We start from the raw sequence: 25,407 nt of genomic DNA on the forward strand, positions 1-25,407 counted from the left end.
AGTGAGGAAGAGGAGAGGCCAGGCGGACAGGGCTGGCTTGTAGGTGCTGCTCTGCTGGGTTCCTTCCTGGAGAGTTAGGCAGCAGGAGAAATGTGGTGAGCCTTGGCCTTGGTTTCCAACCTGGCTGTGCCACGTGCTAAAAATACACCCTTAGGATGCGACTTCCTTTCTTGGAGCTTGGGTCTCCTCCTCTTGAAGATGGGGAGGAAGCTGCCTGGAGCCATTTTGAGGTCTGAAATGAGCATGGGCAAAGGTCCTGGGTAACCAGCAGGCACTTGGCGAGTGCTTCCTGTGTGCAAGGTGCTGGCAGGATGGCGACAAACAGGGCAGGCAAGATTTCAACCCCGTGGAACTGACATTCCAGTGGGAAGACAGAAAAGAAAATACCCGAAGGGATTATGGAGCCCTGTCATGTTAACAGGAGATGCAGGAGAGAAACATCTAGTGATCAGGGGGCCCTAGAGCGGCCTGGGCTGGCACCTGCAGATCCAGAATAAGAGGCCACTGCAACTTTAGCAGCTAGCATGTGGGGTGCAGGGGGCATCACAGCCAGGACAGAGTGGGATTCGGGAGAAGCATGGGTTTAGTCCAAGAGCGAGTGGGCCGGGTGCACACGTGGCCCTCGACACAGTGACTCTCTGGTTTTACGTGGAGGGAGCCACCTGATGTGCAATGCAGGGGCTCTAGGAGGCGAGGCTGGCAACAGAATGCCCAGCCACCAGCCCCTGGAGCAGCCTTGCCAGAGCCAGAGGTTTGGAACAGCCTCAGGCAGACAGGGTGGGAAGGACTTTGTGGGGGACGGGGGACGGGACACGGGGCTGGCAGGGAGATGAGGATTCTCTCATTTGTGCAGCCTCGGGCAGACACAGGCAGTGTAGAGAGAGGGCGAGCTGGAGTTGGAGAGTAGGATTGGTGCTGGCCCTGGGGCCGCCAGCCGGATGCCACGTCTGATGAGCTGTGGCTGCCAGTGACTACTGTCGGGTACACGCTGCTGAGCCCGATCAGACCTTCCTGAGACACAGTCATCTATCCTGTGCTTCTAGATGTCGACGAATGCGCCACAGGAAGGGTGTCCTGCCCCAGGTTCAGGCAGTGCGTCAACACCTTTGGCAGTTACATCTGCAAGTGTCACAAAGGCTTTGACCTCATGTACATTGGAGGCAAATACCAGTGTCACGGTATGGTCATTTCTTCCTGTGGTATGGAGAGGTCTCTTCCATGCCAGGGGAGGGGCGCGGAGGGGACCAGCATTAAATTAAACCAACCGACAGCCAGCTCAACCCCTACCAGCTTCAGGTCCATTTCTCTTCTGATTTTACACGGCCCTTCATATCATGAAAAGAAGAATCCTAACCAGGTGTGGTGGCACACAGCTGTAATCTCAGCACTCTGGTAGGCTGAGACAGGAGAATTGCAAGTTTGGGCCCAGTCTGGGCAACTTGGCAAATTAGTGAGACTCTGTCACAAAATTAAAACAGGAAAGGCTGGGGTTGTCATTTAGTGTGAAGGTCTTGGTTTCAGTCCTGATGCTCTTTCTTACACACACACACACGCACACACACACACACACACACACACACGCACACATACACACACACACTCCTCTTTGAGACTTTAGTTTTTAATGTCCTCGTGTTTGGCTCCAAACAAACCTTTTCTCCTCTGCTTTCTGGCACAGACATAGACGAGTGTGCCCTTGGGCAGCACCAGTGCAGCGGCTTTGCTCGATGCTACAACGTGCACGGGTCATACGTGTGCAAGTGTGTAGAAGGTTACCAGGGCGATGGGCTGAGCTGCGTGTGTGAGTAGCTTTTTAAAACATTTTCTTTAAAGAACTATATTGGCTACCTTTGCAGTCCGTTGCAGTCACATTCCTTGCGGGGAGTTGGTGCGCGTGCAAAACACGTCTGGATTCTTTCCTCACCCTTCGCCCCCCTTTGCCCCTCCATCTCTTGCTCCTCATCCCATTCACAGAGGATCTACCGCCATGTTCCCTGTTATTTTTCATTTTGTCCTTTAATTTATTTACACGTCGGGGTTCTCGTAGGACATGCGCTGTTGAAGCTCGTGTGTCCCGTGTGTCTCCCTCGCATCAGGTCTCACCGCACCGGGCTCCGGTTTGTCCCTCTGTGCGGCAGCGCAGGGCTCCCTGTGGTAGGTGCCGTCACTCCTGCGTGGCGGGCTGAGCGCGGCTCCGAGGCTTAGCTGTGTGGCTGTGCTGCTGCTGCTGCTGCTGTGGCCTCCGCTCCTGTGCATCCTCCACAAGTGACAGTGTTGCACAGGACGCCGGGGCTGGGTTTGCCAGGCAGCTGCTGCACTCATAGCTATAACTCGAGTCTGGGCTTTTGACAAACAATGACATCACCAGCTCGTGTATTTTTAAAAGCCCAGTAATACACTGTAATCTTACAAGTGTTAGAATTCCTGGACTGAAGTCTCTCTACAGCTTCCTTTTAGCTAGAAACAAAATTAAAATCTTCCTTGAGAATTAATTTTGTTAAAATTGGACATAAATGTTTGGTATTAGCATCAAATAGCATTAGTAAAGAATCATAGCCATATTTTTTTGTCTGAGTGAGGTCTCCTAATTCTATTAAAAGAGCATTTCCATGTTTATTTCCCCTACATTCAGAACTTTTGCTTTTAAGTTTGAAAGCCGTGTTTGGAGCCGTAGGTGTATTCCCAGGCAGACAGGGAGAAAATGCACAGTCTCCAAGATGAATGTTTTAAAACCAAAGGCCGTAATTTAGCATACTTTTCATGTAACATTAGATAATTTTTAAAGTTTTGAGAGTAAAATATTTACTGAAAACCAGGGGGCATAAAATCAAGGCGATTAAAGAGTTCCTGAAGGGTCATGTGTTTGTCATTCCTCGTCTGCGGGCTGCCATTCCAGCAGGTTACTGATTGTTTTTGGTGAATATTTCAAGGAAAAGTTTCCACAAATGGCCTTTGTAATCTTTGAAAATTGCTTTTAGAGAGCAGTTGTATAAATTAGCAAGTGGAAAGGAACACCAACTATAACACAGTATGTGGAACCTTTAGTCAAACCATTTAAACATTAATTGAATTTACCTGAATTGCGGGTGAGAAGTTTCAGTCTCTAGATAATTCTCAGCCCAGTTTTATTACACACGGGGCCCAGCATGGGTGCTCTTAGTGCTCCCTGGAAAGTGCTCAACAAGGTCCTGTTTATACAGTCTTATCAACTTTGCTTCTTCCACTTTGAAATATTTAAAACTTTTATTTTTGAAGCGATGTGAGAAGGATTTATTAGAGTTGATACAGGATACACTGTAGTGCTCAGAGAGATGTGACACATGAAAGTTCTCTGTGTCTCAGAGGATACACATTCCTTGTAGAGATGCTGATTCTTTTTCCATACATCCAAACACATTTGTTATTTGGAAAAGAGCATGATTTGCTGTAGGGAATAATCTACAGAAAGGCAGCCTTGTGGGTGTAGGATGTCTTCGTGTGTCTTCTTTACAGTCTGATGTTCTACTTTTAAAGGAAAATGATCTCATATTAACTAAAATCTGTGCACTCTTTCAGATATCCCCAAAGTCATGATCGAACCCTCAGGTCCAGTTCACATACCGACAGGAAACAGAAGCGTTATCAAGGGTGACGGAGGACAAAGCAATTGGATCCCTGAGGTTGGAAGTACCCGGTGGCCCCTGAGGACACCGTACATCCCTCCTGTCCTTACCAGCAGACTCACCCCTGAGCCAACGCCAAGACCTGTGCCAAAGCCGACCCCACAGCCCACTCTGCCACCGCCACTCGCCCTGCCGACAGAGCTCAGCATGCCACCGCCATCCACCCCAGAATGGCCAAGAACCAGGCTGACAACCTCAGCACCGGGCATCAGCATCTCTGCCCCGGCGGGGACAGTGGACAACAGGATACAGACAGACCCTCAGAAACCCAGAGGAGACGTGTTCAGTGAGTCCCAGCAGAGGCCAGCCTTGGGGATGGGCCCCCTGCGATGATTTTACCAATGGGTCATGTCTTAGACAAAGATCAGACTGGTAAAAAGTCAGATTCCTTTTGATCCGCATTATAAACAGCTGGGTAGAGTCAGTGTGAGTGAGCGAACAGGAGAGGACATGTGTAGACACAGAAAGACTGTCACACAGCCATGGGGCAGGTCACAGCCCTTACCCAGCGCAGGGATTCTCCTAACATAGTCAGCCTTAACTGAAAGCTCTCGGAGATGGAAACTTGGCTGTATTCCCTACCACTGAGCTTTTTGCTCACCAGTTCGTTGCAAAGATAACACAGAAAAGGCTCCTGTGTGGTGGACAGGACAGTCACGCAGGGAGGCTGGGGTCCTGTGTTCCTGTGAGAGATTTGGGTGGATGCTCTGGAAACAGAGAAGGAACTGCCCATTTCCCGGGCACAGGGCCTGCCAGGGAGGCCAAGGAGATCAGCAAAGAGGCAATGTAGTCACAGCAGCACCGTGCGGCCTGAAGGAGGAGTGTCACGGCACTTGGACGACCAGCCTGAGGACAGGAGGGTGGGCAGCGGGGCCGGGCCATGCTCCTCGTGAGTGGTGGCTGCTCCTGGCTGAAGCTCCGTCACATCCAGACAGCAGGGAGCAGGTGACAGGCTGAAGGGTCCTGGGAAGAGGCCAGTTCCAGGAAGAAAGTCGGTTCTAATATTATGAGGCCACAGTTTGCAGTTTGACAGTATTTTTTAATTGTAACTTTTCTTAATCCATGTTTGTAGTGTGTGATGATCACATTCATCAGGAGGAGCTGGTACATGTGTGGGACACGTCTGAATTCTTTCTTTCATCTCCCTTCCCTTCCCTCCTGTCCTGCCTCCCGTCTCTTGAATCCTTCCCATTTGAGAAAATCCCGTCTCCCTACTTCCTATATCCACCCTCTGTTTTGCTCTTTATTTATATTTTGGCTTTCTCATAGAAGACAAACCATGTGATATTTAAACTTGTGTGTCTGATTTATTTCAGATAATTATCATCTCAGTGTGCATCCATTTTCCAGCAAATGACTCAAGCTTGTGTTTCTTTATGGCAGAATAGTGCTTGACTGTATATAAATAACATTTTCTTTATCATTTATCCATTTATAGACACATAAGTTGCTCCCAAGATTTAGCTGTTGTGAGTTGTGCCTCTGTAAACATGGATGCACATGGCTCACTGTGGCATGATGACTTTAACTCTTTCAGGAAGATACTTAGAAAGGGAGTAGCTGGGTCAAATGGAACCTCTAGTTTTTAGTTTTTCAAGGAATCTCCATACTGACTTCCACAGTGACTGCATCGGTTTACACTCCCACCAACAAGGTAGAAGGAGGATTCCCCCCACCCTGCCCGCAATCTCACCAGCTGCGTTGGTTACTTTTCTTCTGTTGCTGAGACAAAATACCCAACAGCCAAAATAAAGGAAGGAAAGGTTTATTTAGTTCACAGTTTGTGGAGGTTTCAGTCCATAATCAGCTGGCTCCAAAGAAGGTGGCCTGGCACAGGGGCAGCAGTTCAGGACAGCAGGAGACAGCAAAAGCAGCAAGAACCAAAGTTGGGGAGGAGCAAGCCTCTTTCCCACTCTTGCACTGTAAGCAGGCTGCTGCCAGCCTCTCGGGCGGGCAGGCGGGTGTAGCAGTCACACCATCGCCATGCTCTTTGATTCCACAGGCTGAGGATGTTTACAAAGTGAGGACCCTGGCCGCCCTCAGAGCTGCTTTACCTTCTAAACTTCTCAAGTTGACACAATGTATCAACCATTACACCAGCATTGGTTATTATTTGATTTCTTGATGCCAGCCATTCTTTCTGGGTAGAGTCTCAGTGTTGTTTTAATTTGTATTTCGTATTCATTTGTGCTGTTTCAAGCTGATCATTTTACCTTTGCATTCACTCCTTCAGTCTCCTATTTATACAAGAAGTTTCTTCTTTTTCTTTATCCATTCCTCTATGATGGAGTCAGACTTTGTGTCCTTTATGTTGATTCTCTGTAATTCTTTTACTGGGCGAATAGAGTTTTTCTTTTAAAGGTTGAGCTGCTTTTAAAAGTTGAAAGGTATGACTTTCAACTAATTTTTTTTTCCCTTTAGGTCACTGTTCATTTAAGGAGAGATTGAGTTTTAATTTTGTGGGAGCTGTGTATGTTTGGGGTAATCAGTATAATTTTTAGGAAAATTAGGTGGTAACTAAAATGTGTATTTCATCTGCACATACCTGTTTATTTTTTGGAAGTCATACTTTGTTATTTCTTCTCATTTTCTCTCCACCCTTTACTCTTCTTTGCTTGTCTGTTTTTCCATCTCTTAATGGTGCTATAACGTGCTTGTCTCATTCATGGTTTAACTAAATATCTCATTCACATTTTTCTGCGGCCTTGGGAGTCAAGAGAATTTAGTGATTCATGTGAAAAGACGTTCTAACTGGGATAACATCTTTCTGAGCATTCACTGGAATATTTTCTCTTTTTAAAAAGTCTGCCTTTCCATTTTTCCTTTCCCATTCTGTGAAATGAGAATAGTGTTGAAGCCCATGAGTGTAAAGCAGGGAGATGTGGTGTGGAATGGGGGGCCAGGTGGAGGCCCTGCCACCATCCCGGAGCAGACCCCTTGACCAGTGCCCTAGGGAGTATGGTGCTGTGGACATAGCATCTGTTCTGTTCTATGTTGAATTTTAAAAACCCAGCTAATATTTATTCACAGAAAACACAAAGGGACCTGAATGTTATTTTAGTCCATCTGCGTTTGTTCATTGAGTATTTTCTCCACCTCTGAGGGAATTTTAAAAATAAATCTCACTAGAAGAGCCCTTTGCATTTGAGGTTAATGTGCTTCAAAACTGTAAGTATTTAGAAGATGCTTAATGTAACAGGCATCATTTCAGTTACTTAATTCTTCGGGTTACAGTTCCATGGTGCTGACTGCAGATCAGGCTGGGTCCACTAGAAAGGATGGCGAGCGCTGTCCAGGGAGCCCAGGGCCCTCGCTGATGCACTGTCTTTGTGGACCCCGAGGCCATTGAACGGCTTGAGGTTCCAAAATAACCTGGAGAGTGGATGGGCTTCAGGGAAGACAGAACAGTGCTGGCCAGACAAAGAGCAGAGAAACAGACTTAGCAGCAGGATGCCCTCGTGAAGTAGAGGATTTCCCTGTGCTGTGGGAAATTACTGCAAAGGTGGGAACCGCTGCCCACAGAAATCCAGCACCAGAGGAGGTGGATGGGAGCTCTCAGAGCAGAAAATAAAAGAGAAAAGCAAAATGGTGAGTACAGCTAGAGTGGAGGAAGCCGAGAAAGGTTTAATATAGTAAATAAAAATTTATGACTCTTGTCAACTCTATCTTTTAGTAACTTGGGAAAATACCCATGTAATAAAAATGTTACGTGAAAAAATGTACAAGACTGGATATACCATCCGACTCTAGTTAACCATAAAATACATCTATATATGTCTGGATGTATGTAAATGTGGAAGAAAAAACCAAAATAGTAACCGTGGATTTATCTGTTTACCCTATCTTGGGTGATTTCTTTGTCTTCTAGGTGCCTGTTGGTTACTTTTCTTGTTGCTGAGACAAAATACCTGATCTCCAAAGTTAAAGGGGGGAAGGTTTGTTTAGCTCCCAGTTAATAGAGGTTTCAGTCCGTAACTGGCTGACTCTGAGGCAAGGTGGCTTGTGGCAGAGGGCAGCAGTTCATGGTGGTGGAGGACACAAAAGCAGCCATAGCAGAAAGGGAAAAACAAGCTGCTTCCTGCCCCTTTTCTTATCCAGCCTTCTGGGATTAGGGCAGAGCCAGCCCAGCCAGTGGACTGACCCAGAAATCACCCAGCCCTAATCAGGACCCTTAATCGCAGCATTGCACTGCGAATCAGTTATACACTCTAGATTCAGCCCCCTCTGAAAGAGCCTACCCCCATGACTGTGGGAGGTTTGAGGGGGCATCTAGACACAAACAGAACGAGCACCCTCGGGCAGCCGTTTGTGGTCGGTAACCGGATTTGCAGTAGCGATGATTCCTTAAGTGAGGCCTCCTTCAGAGGAGGCACAGACTCCCAGTGTCCCAACTAGACCGAGTTGTGAGGTTAAAAACACATTCCCCAGAAGATCCCGACTCCTAGTCATTGCAATTTAGTTTGCACATCCTGGTTTTTAAAAATTCATTAAATGTATTAACTTCTGCTTTTGACTTTTTCAAGTTTTTCTTTACACTTGAGCCTGCCAGAATGTCCCATTTTAGTAGAAGACTCAGATTACTACAAAGAATGTAATACCACTTGGACCAACAAGCAGGTGTCGTTTGAAAATGTTGTGTGAAGCCTGTTTGGCCCAGAGTCACTCAAGATGCTTATTTCAGATGTAAGTTCCTGAGTGCGCAGCAGAGCACTCCTCCAGGCGTTCTGAGGGAGGGCCCTGTCTGTCTTACCCTGTGCCCGGCTCCCACCAGGTCTTCCTAGCTTGAAAGCTGTGGCACAGCAGGTCTGGGCGAGGACCTGCAATCCTGCATTTCTAAAAGGCCCACAGGTAATGCTGCAGATCTGCAGACCCACCTGGTACGGCGGAGCCGTAAACCCTGAGGGATGCCCTCTTCCCAGCAGAACCACATCTTAGGCAGCCATGGGAGGTTTCAGATGTAGCAAGCAGGTCTGGGCGTGTGTTCACCTGCCTCACATACCGTAAGAGGGAAAGGTGTCCCGGATGCAGGGTTGTGACAGGAAGAAGGAGTTACTCAGGAGTGGCGTGCTGGAGAAACAGGCAGGAGAATGTATTGAAATTCTTCCCTGCTGGTAGCTGTGCTGTTCTCGCTGGCCTTCGAGTCTGCCGCCTGTGGCTACTTTGATCCTGCTGTGTTAGTCATGCAGATCTGGGTTTCTCTTCCTGATTCTGTGTGCTGCTGAGTAAAAAGATTGTTTCTGCTGCGGGGTGAAAAGGTCTTCCAGCTAGTTTGTTCTCTGGTAAACAGCAGGGCCCATGGAGACCCGCAGAAGATACCCGCCTGCTCCCTGAAGATTGGATTTCTGTCAAGGGTTTTGAAAGGAGCAAGTTGTTGCTGCTTATGGGTCAGGATCTGATGCTGTGAATTCTAAAGGTTTTCACGATTTTTGATTTATATTTTAATGGGATTCCGTGGTGGTTGGTAAAGAAAAAAATACTTCTCTCCAGAAAGCATAAACTGAGTTCTTGGTCAGTGTAACCAAAGTCAGAAATCAGACTTTTTAAATAAAGTTCACATACGTTTATCTAGAGAGGTATAACTAGAAGTATCGTAGCCCTAACAACCAAGTTTTCCTGCAGTTTTGTAAGTCAGGGGTGATGACAGTTGTGTACCTTGGAGAGGGCTGTGTGGATTAGAGAGGGGAGAGACCACATAAAACTGTTACCACAGTGCTGGGCACGGGAGAGCTCCACACACAGTCCTGATAAATTCATTGGCATAATGATGCTAGCACTTCCTAATTAATCATAAACAATCGCCATGTTGTGTTCTAGTTCCGACTGTACTTTTTCTGATGCTTTTTTAGAGTTCGTTATAACTTGAATGTTATTTTTGGCTGACCAGAGCTTTTTGAAACAATTTGTAAATGTGGGCTATTGCGTGAGCAGAGCAAATGAAAATAGAAATTTGCTTCTACTGAATAATTGCGAGATTGTGTTTCGCCCAGGTGTTTACAGGGCCAAGGGAAACAGCTGCGATGTTTGAAATAAAGACAGCATTGCCGCAGCTTTTTTACTGTGAAAATTATGTCAGTGGCCTTTGCAGAGAGGAGTCTGTCTGGATGAGCTTGCACAGTGGTTTGGTGAGGAGCAGAAATGAAGCTGTCCTTGCTTCCTCTCAGTGGACACCTCTCTCTCTACTCAGGTAGTGTCTGCTGCTCACGCCCAGGGGTATTTGTGTTGTGCTTAGGCCAGGCAGCCTTGGGGAGCTGCCTGACTCTGGGGTGCAGGTGCCCAGCCTGATCCTGGGAGACCTGGTCTGCGCTGTGGCCTTTGATTTTGCAGAGGGAGGAGGACGAGCCTATGAGAGACGTTCTCTCCTTAGGGCAATTCTGGCTTAGGCGCCTTCAGGCCCTGCTTAGAAAGCAGCTGGTGCTCGGCTCTCCCTTTGCCCTGGCACTTCTCCAGGGAGTGCCGCGGGGCGGTCCTGGTTCTTCAGCGGAGGTGTGCAGGACACAGAAGAGGCAGGAGCGTGGCACAGAGCTCGGCCTGGTTACCGGGTGGCGGGGTTTGTGTTCTGCCGGGCAGCAGGATTTAATTTCCCCCAGTAGTCCTGCTTCTCTTCTTAACTCTCTGCGATGAGAAGGTCGCCGAGCAGTCTCACTTCTGTGGGGCCCGGCAGCCAGTTTCTTGTTGCAGTAATCAGTAGATGGCTAAGAGCGTTCTCTGATGTGGTGGAGGAAATTGCAGGAGCTCGTTTCCAAGCTTTTTATTTTTTTCTCTCTCTCTCTCCCTCTCCCCATCCGGAGTGAGGACAGGGAGGGTGTGGAGGGTGGTGGCAGCTACACAAAGCCCTGCTGTTCCTCCCACCTCTGCTCTGGGGTCTCAGAGTCTCTCCCTCTGTCCCCCAGAAAGACGCTTGGGAATATAAGAACGGTGACATAGACACCTTCCCCTTCCATGTTTGGCGAGGGAGGGGTGCATGACAATATTTGCATTTATTTCTCTGCGCTTCCTCTTAAGATTTCCTGGGTAAAAGTATACACTAGGCTACCTGAGAAGCCTCGTTTTTGAACACAGGCTCCCTACGGATGGTGTCACATCTCTAGGGACAATGCTCAGCAGGAAGTGCAGTGCAGGCCCGTGAGTCTTACGGGCAGTGCCACCTTCTCCCAGTCATCCCAGAAAAGCTTGGGTGTGTCCTGTGCTGCTGTCCTCTTGCTTAGGGACCTTTGCACCCTTTCCTTTAGTTGTGCAATATGCTGTGAGAAGCAACAGCCAAGAATATTTTCTGGTGGGTGAGACATTGACTAAAGCAGAAGACACTTAGGAAATGTCTTTAGTGGATAATTTAGTCATGACCACCTTGGGGTGGCCTGGCTCCCACTGCACCTGTTCACTGCACACGGGAAACCATCCCTCCTCGTCTCACAGAGGTTTGCAGGCTCTGCCAGGATGAAGCCCCACGTGTCAGCAAGGCCCTCAGGCCCCCCATGGCCCACCTGCTTCTGCAGCACCCCTCTTCCCGCACCTGGCCTCTCCTGGGCTCACAGCTACACCCGTGTGAAGTTCTGCCCCTTACTGTCACAGCCCTTTGTGCCTTAGCGGAAGCCGGCTTCTCGGAGATGTTCTTGACATCTGTGCTGCCCTCCTGGCTTAGCCAACCCCGTCCCCACACCCTCCCACGACATCTCCAGCTGCTCTATCTCAGTCCCCGCTCTGGGGAGAGCCAAATGTCTGTCCTCAGCTCTTACTGCAGGTCCGTTAGCCTGCGTGTGCTCCTGGTTCCACAGCAAGCTCTTTGCCCTTTGCTGGCTGATCGTAGCCAGTTGGCGCTGGGTTTCTTGACTGACTGTGTAAATGGGTGGCTGAAATGGGAGGTGGGATGGATAGATAGTGGGGGAATTGTATTGGTAGCATTTCTAGAATCCTTTATTAATTTTTAAAATTACGCCATTCTAATTCTAAGAATTAATGGTCCAACTACAGAGAATATCAGGTGTGTTTTGTTTTTTAAATGTGTGTATTGTTATTTAAATTTAAAATTAGATAAAATATGAGGCAAGGAAAAACACAGAAATCATGTATCAATCGCCATTCTGGTTATTCTGCTTTCCAACACGACTGTTTATTTTAATTAACATTTTCTGTTTTGATGAAACTGGAACCCTGAATCAAAGGATTTCACAAAGAGATTTCAGTTTCAGATTTCCCCCCATATAACAACAGGTGCACACACAATTGTCTTGTTGGAAACAGTAATATTCTGTGTGCATTTCAAGGCACAGAAGAGAAGACTTGAAATTCTTCACTGTAAAGATACTGCAGATGTTCGTGAAGCCAGATATGTTTGACTCGATTTAAACATTACTTAATATAGAAATAGAGCAAACATTCTATGGGACCCTGTTCACATGTACAGGTTTTAATGGTTTTTATGTGTCAGTTTAACACTTTTTTAAAAAAAGAACAAGTGACAGACATAGTTGCTTTGTGTGTATGTGCAGACATCATGCTCTTTAAGTGTTTTAGGAAAGTATTATTGCATAATTAAATTTTTCTTTTCACAAGCAATGCAAAAATACAGAATCACAAAAGAAAAAAAAGTCCCAACAAAGGAGAAGCGTAACTTGTGTCTCCAGTATCGGTGTGACCGTGGTGAGCGTGTTTGGCGTATTGGTGGGCTGATCAGTCTTCAGTCTTTTTACCTTCTCGTGCACAGTTCACTGATAGACTAGTATCACCGCAGTGGTTTTTCCACTACGTGCACTCACTATTTTCACGACAGCTGTACAGTCCGCCAGGGAGCCCGCTTCCCTGAGTGCCCTGGTGTGTGAGGATGGGGAATTAGGTAAACGGCGGGGCCTCCAGCGTAGAGCACACAGCGCCATACGCCAGCAGTGTTGGAGCTGCTCACTGCCGCGGGTCAGGTCTTTGAATTCCTCAGACAACCGACGCCTGCGCTCCTGCAGGCCAGGGACCCAGTGTTTTCCACTTGTGGGTCTGGACAAGACTTGGGGTGACTCCTCCTCTAGGGTTCTGTTTCGTGTCTGAGCCCAGCACAGTCTTTCTGTTCGCCTTCACTCATGGCACTTGCTTCCTGGTCTGCCCCAAACTGTGCGCTCTTTGGCTCTGGGCCTCACTGCCCGGAGCCTCCCCACCCAGACTTTTGGCTGTAAAGCTCACGTCTTCCCCGCGTGATGTAAGTGATGCTTGCACGCTGGGCCTCCTGGGTCTCTGCTGATAACGCAGCCCCTGTGCCGGTGTACCTGTGGCACCGTGTCACCACCTACATCAGGGCTGTGCTGCATGCAGCAGTCCATGGTGCAGGGGGGCTTGAAAGGTGTCACATGGCCCTGGAACAATAGTGGGTAATGCCATTTCAGATATAAGTCTGACAAGAGAGAGGGTCAAAGCACAACTGTTCTCTTTTTATAACCTTACATCACGAGGGACGTAGCATGGACTTTGTAATATTTCGAGGAAATAAGTGATACATTGCCCCAGAGAAGAAAGGGGAGCTGTGACTGGGTGTCAGTGCTCAGTCATGGAGAGGGCAGGGTGGCCCCTCTGTCTACTGCAGCTGCGTCCAGTGGGGCTGGAGAGTGTAACTCTGAGAGGAAAGGTGTCACTGTTCTCACTCTTGAAACAAAAAGGAAAAGAAATCCAGAAGTTGTGAGCTACAAATTATTAATGCACACGTGGGCATGTCAGCCATACAGGTTCCTGCTGAAAGTGCCAGGAGCAGCTTTGACAAAAGGGCCCTTCAGGCAGGCGTGTTCCTGCCTAATGGAGCTAATTAGCCAGAGTCCTGCTCCTGGGCGGGAGCCCCCTGGCTGCTGGCCAGGAGTTCTTCCCACACATGGCCCGGGTGTTTGCCTTGTGAGCCTCCTCAGAGCATGCTGAGAAGGTGCTCATCACCGCCATGCATGCTGCCTGCTTACCCCAGAATTCAGGCTGCACGAGAGCCCTGTCCTGTGGGCTTGTGTGCTACACTCACCCTGTCTTCTTGATGCCCACTGGGGAATCATACGTGCACCGAGTGACTATATAAACGACTTCCGTGAATCAGTGGCTTTTAAGTGGATTCTCCAACTCCATCCCACCAGCGCCCTTTGAGAAGTGTTTTTGGCCGAGTGCATGAGTTTCTTCATTTCCTCAGTCAGCACACACCGAACACTTGTCACCAGCTCGTGCCCTGGAAATGCACAGGTGTCAGAGACTGCAGAGGATCAGACAGTTGTGACACGGCTGAGGAAGCCAGGGGAAGCATTAACTTGGCCGGGGCCAGGATGTTCAAGGTGTGTGCTGGGCACGAAGGAAGGGAACTCTGGCAGGTTCCTGAGCAGGAAGGGGGATAAGACAGAGAGGTGAAATGGGTGTCGTGTCGCGTGTCTTAGTGGGGTGGAGCTCGGTGCTGCACAGGGAGCTTGGGTTTGATGGCAAAGGAGCAAGGGACCTGCCTCAGGGTAGAAAGCCAGGCTGATGGGTGATGGTAACCTGTGCGGAGTCCACTGGGCAGGAGGGGACGCCACCGCTGGAAAACCACTCGCTGCCACCAGAGGGGTTTCCAGTTACAGCGGCCTCCCGAGAGGCACAGTTTAGAATTTGGTGGAGATTTACTATCTTGGCAGAAACCCAAAGCTATTCGAAAGATGAAGGCTTTGAACTTATTTTAATGTTGAATTGTGGAAAGTTTTGAAAATTGCTTTTGTAAATTATATTCAGATAAATGTTATGGTGCAAATCACCTCAGGGCACAGTTGCTGAATCTTCAATGAAGTGTGAATTTTGCGGGTGATGCCGGGTGAACCCTACAGGTGAGCACTTTGATCAGCACCAAACTCTTTCTTGCAGTTCCTCGGCAGCCTTCGAATGATCTGTTCGAGATATTCGAGATAGAGAGAGGGGTCAGCGCAGATGACGAAGCCAAGGATGACCCAGGTGGGCAGTGATGCGCTTCCATTGCTTTTTCCATTTCATTGAAGTAATTTTTTAAATTTTAGATTTTCCACCCCCACCAGGGAAGTTATACATCATTATCTTTTTGTGCATTTTACAACTCAGCTAAATCAGTTGAGTCAAAATAGTTATGGATCATCATTTCTATTTAAAAATCCAGTGATGTTTGAATAGCAAGCAGGAAATCACATTTTATAAGTGACAATGTGACAAAGCTGTGACTTGGCCAAGCTCAGGGCTCTGTTTGCACAGCTGAGCAGTGGCGCATGGTTGTTCCGAGAACGGATGGTGATTTCCATGTGGTCTCACGGAAGTCATCTGTGATACGTGAAGTGTGGGTGGGAGGTGACCTTGTGATACTCTTGGCCCCGGGCCGCAAGTCACTCGTCGTGTCTGCCATCTCCTCTTCCGTCCCTTCCTCGCAGGTGTCCTTGTGCACAGCTGCAACTTTGACCATGGCTTCTGTGGGTGGATCAAGGAGAAGGACAGTGACTTGCACTGGGAACCGGTCCGGGACCCCGCAGGTAAATCCGATCCCTCCCACCCCTTCCGGCACACATGTGGGTCAGATCCTCTCCGCTGGCTGAGCGCTCCGTGGCTTCTTCACGCTTGCTTAGTAAGGGGAGAGGGAGATGCTGCCAGGCGGGAGATCTCATGGGAGACACCTAGTAAATTCCGAGGCTGTGACTTGGCTGAGCTCCGGGCTAATTTCTCTCACAATGCTTGAGGGATACAGTGTGTACACTCATTCCAGTGTGTAGTTTTTAAGTACTTTGCATCTGTAACACCTCATTCCCTGCAACAAAAGATGTCGCACAGGGGGTATGTCAGCCTTGCTAATTGTCCTTGGTGGTTTTCTGTTATGTCCTCTAATTCTTTTTTGTTAAGATTTGAGTGGTGGTAGGTGGCGCCCTGTGAAGTGGTGATTCTCTCCCCGCAGGAGTGCTCATTCTAAGTCTAATGCTGGAGTACATCGTTGTAAATTACCACCACTTACTCAGGGGAGTGGGTTATTAGAAAGATGAATGTACACAGTCCCTTGGAGAATTAATAAAACTTTAACCTGTAAAATTCCTATTAGCCTAACCCGTCAGTATTTGTTTGTGTTCTGGTTTCAGGAAGCAAAGCTATGTATTGTTGCTGTTCCCTCCCCTTAGTAATTAAATCTTTTATGAGCTAGGCCACCTTAATGGAAGAATGAGGAGTTTGTTTCTTGTTTTATTTTTGTACTCCTAATTAGATTTTCAAAATAAGAGATACAGTATGTGAAGACAAGTTTTACCCATATAAAAAACCTGGCTCCTGGCTCCAGCCAGCTGTGTAGACGGTGCCCAGGGCACATGCAAGCAAGCTCAGGGAGCTGCGGCCTGTGAAAGCGGCTCCCCAGCGTGGTGGGCACATGGCCTGGGGCTGTAAGAGGTGCTGAGCTCTGTACGTTTCCAAAGGTTCCCAGGGACCCGGCTGCTGGGCCATTTTGAACAGCACATTTTGAGTAGCAAGATATTTAAAAAATAATTCAAAAATAGATTTATTAGATTCCCTAAGACTGAATTGTAGCAAAAGTATTTTAAAATAAAATTTGAAGTGACCCTTTAAAAATAGGAATATTAAATAAATTACAATGGGCTTTTAGATTGCTTTTTTAGTTAAAAAATCATGTAGTGCCATACGAGGTACACTCACACATTACTCCCTCCTGCATTTAAAGTTTGCTCTGATCAGGCCAACACTGTGACTGTCTATGTGAGTAAGGGAAATTCAGTGTACATTTGATACCTGCAGTGGTCCTGGCCAGTTTGTCAGCGGGGTCCTTTCATTTAATTTCTCACCCACCCTGGAGCCCGTGATGCTGTCTTTATTTCACAAGAGAAGCACCAGTGCCCAGATCCGTTCCTTGAGTGTCCTGTGGCCCCAGAGCTGGGACACCATGCGGCAGAGTCTCCTGACTTTCTGTTCAGGCTTCCCGCAGGACCCTATCTGGGTGTCCAGACCCTGGGTCCTATCCTGGGTTCTGTACTGGCTCCAGTACGGCCTCATTCATAGCTGATGGATCGCAGGACTGAGCAGCGACCTGGAGCATCTCCCTGGAGGAGGAGGGCTTTCTGGCCACCGTGTCCAATAGGATGGTGAATGACACGGTGGGCCTGATGAGTACCTTGGAAGCAAGATGCTTCACACCGAACTCAGGACTCCTGGCACTTCTGTGGGGACCTTCTCTTGGAAAACAGCTGCTGTAAAATAGACTAAATGAAAATTGAGACTTTAAACAGCATATTTTAGAACCAGCTTAGTACATACAACCCAATGCTTTTTTTATTCATCGCATTTGTAAGTTTATTGTCCTTGGCCTCTGGTAGAGAAGTGTGAAGAAAGCTGAAAGTGAGAATAATACCCAGGGGTGGGGTGCGGCTCAGTGGGCGGGACTTGCGTGGCAAGCATGACGCACCCTGGAAATAGCCCTCGGGCTATGTCAGCACAGAACAAATGGAGAGGAAGTGGCGGCTTGGAGAAGTCCTTGTGATCGGCTCCAGCCCCTGGAGGATGCTTTCCAAGGACTGGTCCCAGTTTTTAACCAACGATTTGGCTAAGTTGTGTATTGAAGTTAGATACTGAAGGCAGCCGACCTAATTGTGGTTGGTTGAAAGCTGCAAAATGCTTGTGTGTGGAGCTATCACTACACAGAGGGCTGGATCCACGGGCACCAGGGAAGAGAGCAAATTTGATGGGGCTGCGTGAATACCAGTGCGGCTGTCTAGCAACCAGCCTTACAGCGTGGTGTCAGAAGAGAGACTTCAGAGTTCTGGTGGACAGTGAAATCAGTACGGCTTGACACTGTGACAGTACTTGCCAATGGCCAATTTCCATAGTAATGTGCTACCTCTCCAGAATGGAAAATTTGCTGTGGTTAAGTGACTTAGTAACATTTTTCTGGTCTGAGAATAGAATTAATTGTAGATTATTCAGGATAGGATGACCTGGGCAGGAAGATGTCTTAAACCTGTGACCAGCAGTTGAAGAAATCAGAATGTTGAAGCTGGCGGAGGAATGAATGGGGGCAGGCTGCTTCCCCAATAATTAACCCAAGGCTAGAGGTGTCCTCTGTGACCTCCAAGGGATGCCAGAGTGAAAACCACAGAGACAGATTGTGGGTCCCTCTCAGTTTTCCTGCAGAGCTGTTTCAAAAGAGACCAAGTGAGTGGCAGGGCGTGGGCCTCTGTTGGGAGAGGTATTTGTCTGGGTGACTTACTACAAGAGGGATCCCAGCCCCGGGGCTCTAGTTAGGAAACCTCTAAGGCCGCTGCACCTGTGAGGCCTCTGGTGGGGTGGAAGGCTCTGGAAGACCCCCGCAAGCCAGCGAGCGGGTTGTGAGCTTAGGAGAAGGGTGGGGAGCAAAGGATGGGGCATGTGGAGAATTCGGGGCGTGTGCGCGGTGTAAGCCAGCAGCTGCGCAGTCTGCTTCTGGGCTGTGTCGGGGAATTCTGACCTTATCCCCGCTTGAAGACCTCAGTGAAGCTTATCTTTCCAAGCCTGTTTTTCTTCTGGGAAGTTCAGGTGGAGTTTGGAGATTGAGGTGGAGTGTGTGTGTGTGTGTGTGTGTGTGTATGTGTGTGTGTGTGAGAGAGAGAGAGAGAGAGAGAGAGAGAGAGAGAGAGAGGTAAAGGCAAGAGGAAAATATAAGGAATTTAATAAATTTCTAATTATTATTCTAATTAACACACTATTTACTTGTTTCTATCCAGTTTATATTATTTGTGAAAGAATATACATTGTTCGGGTTTCCAGTTATGGTTGATTTTAATGATGTGTAGTTCTTATCCAAGATCTAGATTTGCAAAAAAAAATTGGAAGCTTAACTCTTCCCCAATAAGACATTGGCTAGATGATGCTTGGCATACTTATAGCTATGAAAAATATGTTTATTAACATAAAAAAGTCTATGATATATTTAGTGGAAAAAACAAGTTGTAATACTACAAATTTCTTTGTGTCTCCCCCTCCCCCACTTCCTCATCCCTGTCAGTAGAAATCAGACTGTTTGCATCTGGGGAGAAAGGCACCAAGCCATAATGATCTTATTTCTACCTGGGTTCCTCAGCTAGGCTCTAAAGAACAAATAAAATCACTGCAGAACCCCACAGCCCTTCCTCTCTTCCTTTGAGCACACAGTTCACACATTCATGTAATGGGTATGACATTGTTCACTTTGTAAGTTAAGATTGTAAGGGCACCAGCAAGTATAGAATTAAAGATAAGAACATTAATTTTTAAATACCAACCTCCTGGCCAAGTTGGCAGCCAGCATCTACTATTATTTACTATTCCCCTTGCCCTAATTCTTTAGATGTCATGGTGTTAAATTGAAGGAAAATATTGAATAGTTTTATATTTAAGCCAGTATGTTGGGCTCAGACATGCAAAATTTGGGGGGGGGGGGCGACATGCAAATTTTTGTTGTCTCTGCTGGATTAATTTTCTCTTAGTTATCATCCAACTTTGTGACATTTCACTTCATATCTTTACAGTAGGAAGAGCAGAACCTGATACAGAACAGCTCTGTGGAGAAAAAATAACAGTAATATCTTTTATTCCTAGCTAATTTTGGAACTTTGAGTATGTACATGAAAAGTTTTGAATCTTCTATCAGGATACCATGATTTTTTAGGTTGTTCTGTTTGCAGGTAGCAGCTCAAAACGCGGTTAGTTACACTCTGTCAGGACTAAGCCAACACCTGTGAGCTGGAACGCTCGGGGTCTCTGTAGTAACCTTGAGCCTTCAGGTTCACCAGAGTGTGTGCGGCTCAAGCGCTGGCTCACAGGGAGGCAGCTGACATCCGCGTGGTGTGTTGCCAGTGTGTCTGTTGGATTAACTTGGGCAGGCTGGGGGAGGTAGGAAAGAAGATAAGCAATTACACGTTCTGTGGTTTAGACATGGACACCAAGAACCTGTTCTTTGCTTTCCTGAAACTCCATCCACTCATTCAGTGATCATACACACCTGCTTTGCTCGAGGAGCATACGGGGAATCAAAGTCAGGAGAAAGTTCAGTGGTGACTTGAGTCATTCCCAGCCTCCTGGGCTCGCACTGCTCCTTCCCGGTGGTAGATTGTACCAGAACCGTATACTGCCTTATTTGGCAGGAACATAAAACCACCCAAAACCAGTGTCATGTGGGCCCAGATGGAGTTTCAAAATACTGTTTGTTACTGTGGTTATTTTTTTTTTTTTTTGTACCGAGGATCAAACTCGTGACCTTGCACTTGCCAGGCAGGCGCTTGTGCCACTGAGGTAAACGTCCAGCCTTGTTACTTTCTCTTGAGGGCAGCACGCCTGTCACACCACTGCTTACACGTGTGATTTTTAATTGCACTTCTCTTAACCATGGGGGGAAGTGACTTTGTAGAAGACAGAGGATGACACCAGACATTCCGTGTTAAGTGCAAGTTTAAGGTGGGGCGTCCACTTACATGCACTAAAAGAAAACGGGTTAGTGGGTAAGCAGGTATGCCGCCACAGCTTTGACTCCCTGCCGGACTGCCTTCAGCCCCTTCTGTCCAGTACAGTCGCTGCCCCTGGAAGAGGTGGAGGGTTTTCAGGTGCCCGAGTCTTCCTGGAGTTAGGAGTGACCAGTGTGGCCAGCATAGCCAGTGCTATGGGTATTTAAAGATTTTTTTTTTTTTTAAAGCGGAAGGAGAATAAGTCACTAAAGTTCATTAAATGTCATGTGCTTTGCTGCATGCGGTGCTTCCTCTCGGGATAGGTAGGGTCAGTTCTCCGAGAGACTCCCAGCCATTGAGGTGGGGGTGCTGGGCTGCACAGCCGGAGGTGGGCAGGATCACGCATGCGAGGGTGTTTGTGTAGCAATGTATGTGTCAGGTTGTGTATGCGTTCCATGGCAAACAGTTACAGCATTTGCATTGCTGATTGTCATATGCCTTTGATCTCACTTCTCTTCTCCATGAATGATTTTTTGCAGACTTCTTAAGTTTTAAGGCAGACAGAGAGTAAGTCGCAGTCTCTTCCCTGTGAAGTTGGAGGCCTTCCCCAGCAGCCGCCTTGGGGGACTGAGTTCATGCAGTCAGGGAGCAAGGCCATTGTCCCTGCTGCCATGGCCTCGCCCCACACTGGCCGCTCTCCTGTTGCAGGTGGACAGTACCTGACTGTGGCGGCCAAGGCCCCTGGGGGCAGAGCTGCTCGCCTGGTGCTGCCGCTTGGCCACCTCCTGCACTCAGGGGACCTCTGCCTGTCCTTCAAGCACAAGGTGACCGGGCTGCACTCGGGCACGCTCCAGGTGTCCGTGAGAAGACCCGGCAGCCACGGGGCAGCGCTGTGGGGCAGAGACAGCGGCCGTGGCTGGAGGTGGACTCACATCACCCTGCGGGGCGCAGATATCAAGAGCGTGAGTAGAAAAGTTAAAAACAAAAATCAGCACAAGCTTCAGTATGCTTCTGCCTGCCTTTCTTTTTCCTTCAGTTCCTTAATTACTGTCATTCATTAATTACTGTGCAGTAGTTCTTTTTAAATGCTTCTTCTTTCTTTCTTTTTTTTTTTTTTGATGAAATCTCACGATGTTCAGGCCGATCTTGAACTTACTGAGTACCCCAGGTGGCCTTAGTCTCATGGTGGTTCCTCCTGCCTCAGTCACCAAGGGGCTGCGATTAGGCGTCTGCCACCACACCTGGCTGAATGCTTCTTCAAAATTCGTTTTTCCCCTTGTTAGAGGCCCTGGCCCATCAGTCCTGGGTGGGAAGCCAGAAATACAATCAGAAAGCATTGCTTTATTCAAGACAGGACACCGACAAAGCTTAGGTTCAATATAAGAAGTTTATTTTAAAAATAATGACATCATGGTAGCAAGAAAATGACCTATGATGTTCCACCAAAAGGACAAATGCATTTGGGAAAGTGTCGCCTTCATGTGGACACTTACGAAGCTTTTGTTAGAAGAGACCATATGTGTGTTTAGAGAGACAGTTTCTCCAAACTGTTTTAAAAAGAAAATATAGACTCCATCAACACAGCTTTAGCAGGATACTTAGGTTTGTTTGACTCTTTGAGTTTTAAATTTTTGTTCTTAATATTCCTATTACTTTGGGGAAAAAAAACAAGAAAATAAATGGTTTCAAACCAGAGCTCTTGCGTTTAAAAAGAGCAGAGGATTCCACAAAAGATAAAGCACAAGGCCAGGGCAGTGTTGGTGTCCGCACGGCAGGCCCGCAGGATGAGGGCTGAGATGTTGTGCATCATTCCTGAGCAGTAAAGCGTCACCAGTCGGGAGGGGACAGCGAGGAACACCTCTGAGGGACAGCTTTGCTTGTGGTCCCTTGGGTCTCTGGCTCAGGCTGTCCTGGTGCCCGTCACTCTCTTCCTACTCCTGACCTGGGCCATTGTTGCCGAGTGACCATTTGTGAGCCTGCCCAGAGTGACCGGGTCTGTAGTCAGGAGTGGCTGGTTCTGAGTCACATGGCCTGAAGGAGGATTTTCCCCATGACTCTAGTCTCGGGTGGGGAATCAGCTGCAGGTGATGTGGCCGTGGCACCGGTGTGACCTTCTGCCCAGCTTTGCATTTGACTCTAGGGGAGGCAGCCTGACCTCTTGTGTGTTCTCACCCAGGTCATCTTCAAGGGCGAGAGGAGGCACGGCCACCCCGGGGAGATCGGGCTGGATGACGTGAGCCTGCGAAGGGGCCCCTGCCCTGAGGAGCGCTAGTGACCCCTCGGCTGCCAGCAGCTCCTGTGTGGCTCCCTCCTCTCTTCCCAGTGCTCCCTTCTCTCCTCCCCTCTCTCTCCCCAGGCCTGGAAGAGCAGGCAGTGGGCCGAGAGGGGTCCGGCTGTGACCCATGTGGCACAGGCCTGCTGTCATGCAGTCCCAGGGACTCCACACACCCCGAGGTCACGGCATCTACAAACACATCCAGGCCAGCGTGGGAATCACCCTCCAGCCTGCAGCCCAGGCAGGGAGGCCTCACACGTGTGTGCCCCGCACCATCCTTCATCCTGGTAGCAGACGTGGGAGAAAACTGCAGAGCTCTGTGCAGGTGCCCTCCACTCGGCGCGGCCTGTGCCATGCATGGTGCTGACGCTCCCTGAGCTCTGATGTGAGGCGTGCCTGTGAAATTGGTTTCCCCTCCAGTGAGATTAGTTCTGGCCCGCCCTGAACTCTTTCACTGCTGCTCACTTTATGAACGAAGGATGTATAACATACCAAGATGCATTTATTCTTGTTATCTGTATTTTTCTTATAAAGACATTTATGTAGTGTGGGCACGGAATTCCTCATTAGTAGTTGCTGTGTTCTGTGTAAATGTGCTATCGATATTAAATATTTACGTGTTCCTGGTATTTACAGACTCTAGTTGCAAAGTAAAAGGCAGCTTGTGATCTCCTGAGTTTTTTAAAAGAAAATGGCAAAATGTCATCCAGCGTGGTGACCCCTATGTTGGCAATAAGGGAAAAACGGTGGGGTGTCAGGTTACGGTGGAGGGGTGATGGAATTTCTCTGCTGGTCTTGCATTGGATCTTTACAAAGGACTATAATCCATCAGGATGACAAGAAACTAGTTAATACATAAAACCCTCCCAGCTGAGTCGGCAGTGGGCTTTCACCGTCCTAGAACCTGGCTCTCGCTGGCCGTTCCCCGAGGCTTGTGAAAGCTCCGCTTGTTTGGGGGAGCCCCGTTTGTAGCAGGAAGTAGAGGGGGTGTCTGGGGGCTCCCTAGAGACAGCGGGTCATACCCTGTTGACGTGTTTTGGGGATAGCCGGTTTGGAAAGGCACCGAGACCCTGGCTTAGTATTGCAGGCAGAGGCCAGGACAGGAGTGCTGTCACCCACAACCCCCAGGGTCTCCTCGTTGTACGTTTTACCTTTCTATTAAAAAACACTAACTCTCAAAGGGCAGCTTACTCTGTGGCTTTTCACGGCTGAGGGAGTAACCAGAGTATTTCTGCTTTCACCAGGAATCACAAAGATGATTAAAGGGGCGAGGAGAGAGAGCTCTGTGATGGGAAATTCAGGAACTGGGATGATTCAGCCGGGAAGAGCCTAAGGGGCAAAACGTAGGCTGCTGTCACATGTGTGAGGGGTGGCATCGAGAGGCTGGCGTCTGCCTGTGCCCCGTGGCCACTGAGATTAGAACAAGAGGATGTGGGATTAGACAGGAGGGTGAGGGAGTGATGCCTGTTGGAGGCACTTGTTGGAGTCCTTTATAGAAAAAGAAGTGTGAAAATCAGGATCTTGTTCTCCCTCTATCCATCCATCAGAATGAGATAAAAACACACCTATTTGAGACAGGCTTCCTTCACCGTCATAGAACGTGGCCCCTCCTGGCCATGCCCAAGAAGTTTTGAGAAAGCTCTTCAATCACAGAGTCTCCCAGAAGATGTTTGGATCCTGCTACTCATGTGTAATGGAAATCTCCAAAGCTCAGCGGTTTGGCTGGGGCAGTCACTTAGCTCTTCCTGGTTGACCTCCCAAAGGACGGGGGGCCAAAGGGAAGGCGCTGAGCTCACTAAGAGCTTCCTTCTGTGCGAAGCCGAGTGGGATCAAAGCAGACAGAAACAGAAGGGAAAACTGGCCTGGACCGTTTATTCCTCACACTGTGGGATGGCCAGGTGCTGTCTTCATGTGAACTGGAAGTGTTTCTTTCCTGGTAAAGTTTCCATGAAATGGTCCTGACATTTAACAGGAGGCCCAAGAGCTGATCCTTGTAATTTAATTTGGTTGAGACAGGGATGGAGAGGAATTGAAATCATTGAGCCTTTGTGGAAAAGCCAGAAAATACAGTCTTAGATGCATTTTAAATGATTCATTTCCTTTTGGGTCCTATAACTGCACAGTTGAAGATCAAAGTGGAAAATAATTGGAAATTTCACTTTTAGGTGCCAAACATTGCACTGAACGGACGGAAGAAGTTATCCAAAGTACTGTATAACATCCTGTGTATTATTTAATGTTTTCTATGGTGAAAAATGTTAGTGGTTTTCCAAATGGTCAAACAGAAACAATTCTTTGTAAATAAAACACTGTTGACAATGCCAGGCCGTGTTTCTCGTGTGTCGTAACTGGGAAGGGCATGAGCTAGGCCTTTGGTGTCCCCAGAGGCCTGGAGGGTAGAACGTGCTGTACCATGTGGCTCTGAGAGTGGGGACAAGAATGTCATCTGTGTTCATGGCTGGGGACGAAGGTGGCGCCTGTGTGTGGGTCAGGAACATGAGATGCGTTCATTACCATTCACAGGAAGAGAGGTGGGAAGGCCACTCTTGTCCCCCCGCAGCAGTTAGTTATCTTTTGCCATCTCACTGTAAACACTGGCACCAAATTCTTTATTGAAGGCAAGGTAAGTTATAAGCAAATATTTGAATATGTCTGCACTGTAAGTGAAAAGTCCTTTTTACTAACAATTTGTTAAAATTTTTAAATCTGTTTACCATCCAATAACCTTTCCTGATTTCATTTTAAAAACCATAAAGAAATTAAAGAACCTGGGCTAGAAGTTCTAGCCAGCACCTCCCTTTCTCAGTGATCGGTGGTGACTAGATACCCACCCTTCCAGCAAACCCTGCCTGTCCTTTCCCCATCCTTGGGGGCTGGGACAGAGTCTTCGGTGTTCTGAGTCACAACTCAGAAGTTAACCCTCCCAGAAGCCCCTTTGAGGGGCACAGAGGCCACTGCAGCATGCTCTGTATTGATTTGCAGGACAGTTTTGAGCACTGTGTGTGGCTTTGGGGTCCCACCCTGGTCCCCCTGCCCTCGCTGGCTTTCCCGGAGGACATTTATTCAAGTCCTGCAAATCAGTGGACAACTGCTG

The 25,407-nt window shown here is 48.1% G+C and overlaps 1 protein-coding gene across 6 annotated transcripts in view; it reads left to right on the top strand.

Annotated features, from left to right (window-relative positions):
* The window catches only part of Npnt (nephronectin), a 64,400-nt gene extending 39,763 nt beyond the window's left edge, over window positions 1-24,637 (top strand). For 4 of the 6 annotated variants that reach the window (XM_063260595.1, XM_063260597.1, XM_063260596.1 and 1 more), the window contains 7 exons: window positions 1,044-1,178; window positions 1,679-1,801; window positions 3,556-3,948; window positions 14,499-14,585; window positions 15,029-15,127; window positions 20,747-21,000; window positions 22,215-24,637. In XM_063260595.1, coding sequence (XP_063116665.1) covers window positions 1,044-1,178; window positions 1,679-1,801; window positions 3,556-3,948; window positions 14,499-14,585; window positions 15,029-15,127; window positions 20,747-21,000; window positions 22,215-22,310 — 1,187 coding nt within the window. In that variant the 3' untranslated portion in view covers window positions 22,311-24,637. The remainder of the gene's footprint in view (window positions 1-1,043; window positions 1,179-1,678; window positions 1,802-3,555; window positions 3,949-14,498; window positions 14,586-15,028; window positions 15,128-20,746; window positions 21,001-22,214) is intronic. The other 2 variants (XM_063260598.1, XM_063260600.1) reach the window with 2 other exon arrangements.
* The last annotated feature ends 770 nt before the right edge of the window (window positions 24,638-25,407 follow it).

The sequence above is a fragment of the Cavia porcellus genome, unplaced genomic scaffold (genome assembly GCF_034190915.1).
Source record: "Cavia porcellus strain 051 isolate PalLab524CR breed Dunkin Hartley unplaced genomic scaffold, mCavPor4.1 scaffold_14, whole genome shotgun sequence".
NCBI lineage: Eukaryota > Metazoa > Chordata > Mammalia > Rodentia > Caviidae > Cavia > Cavia porcellus.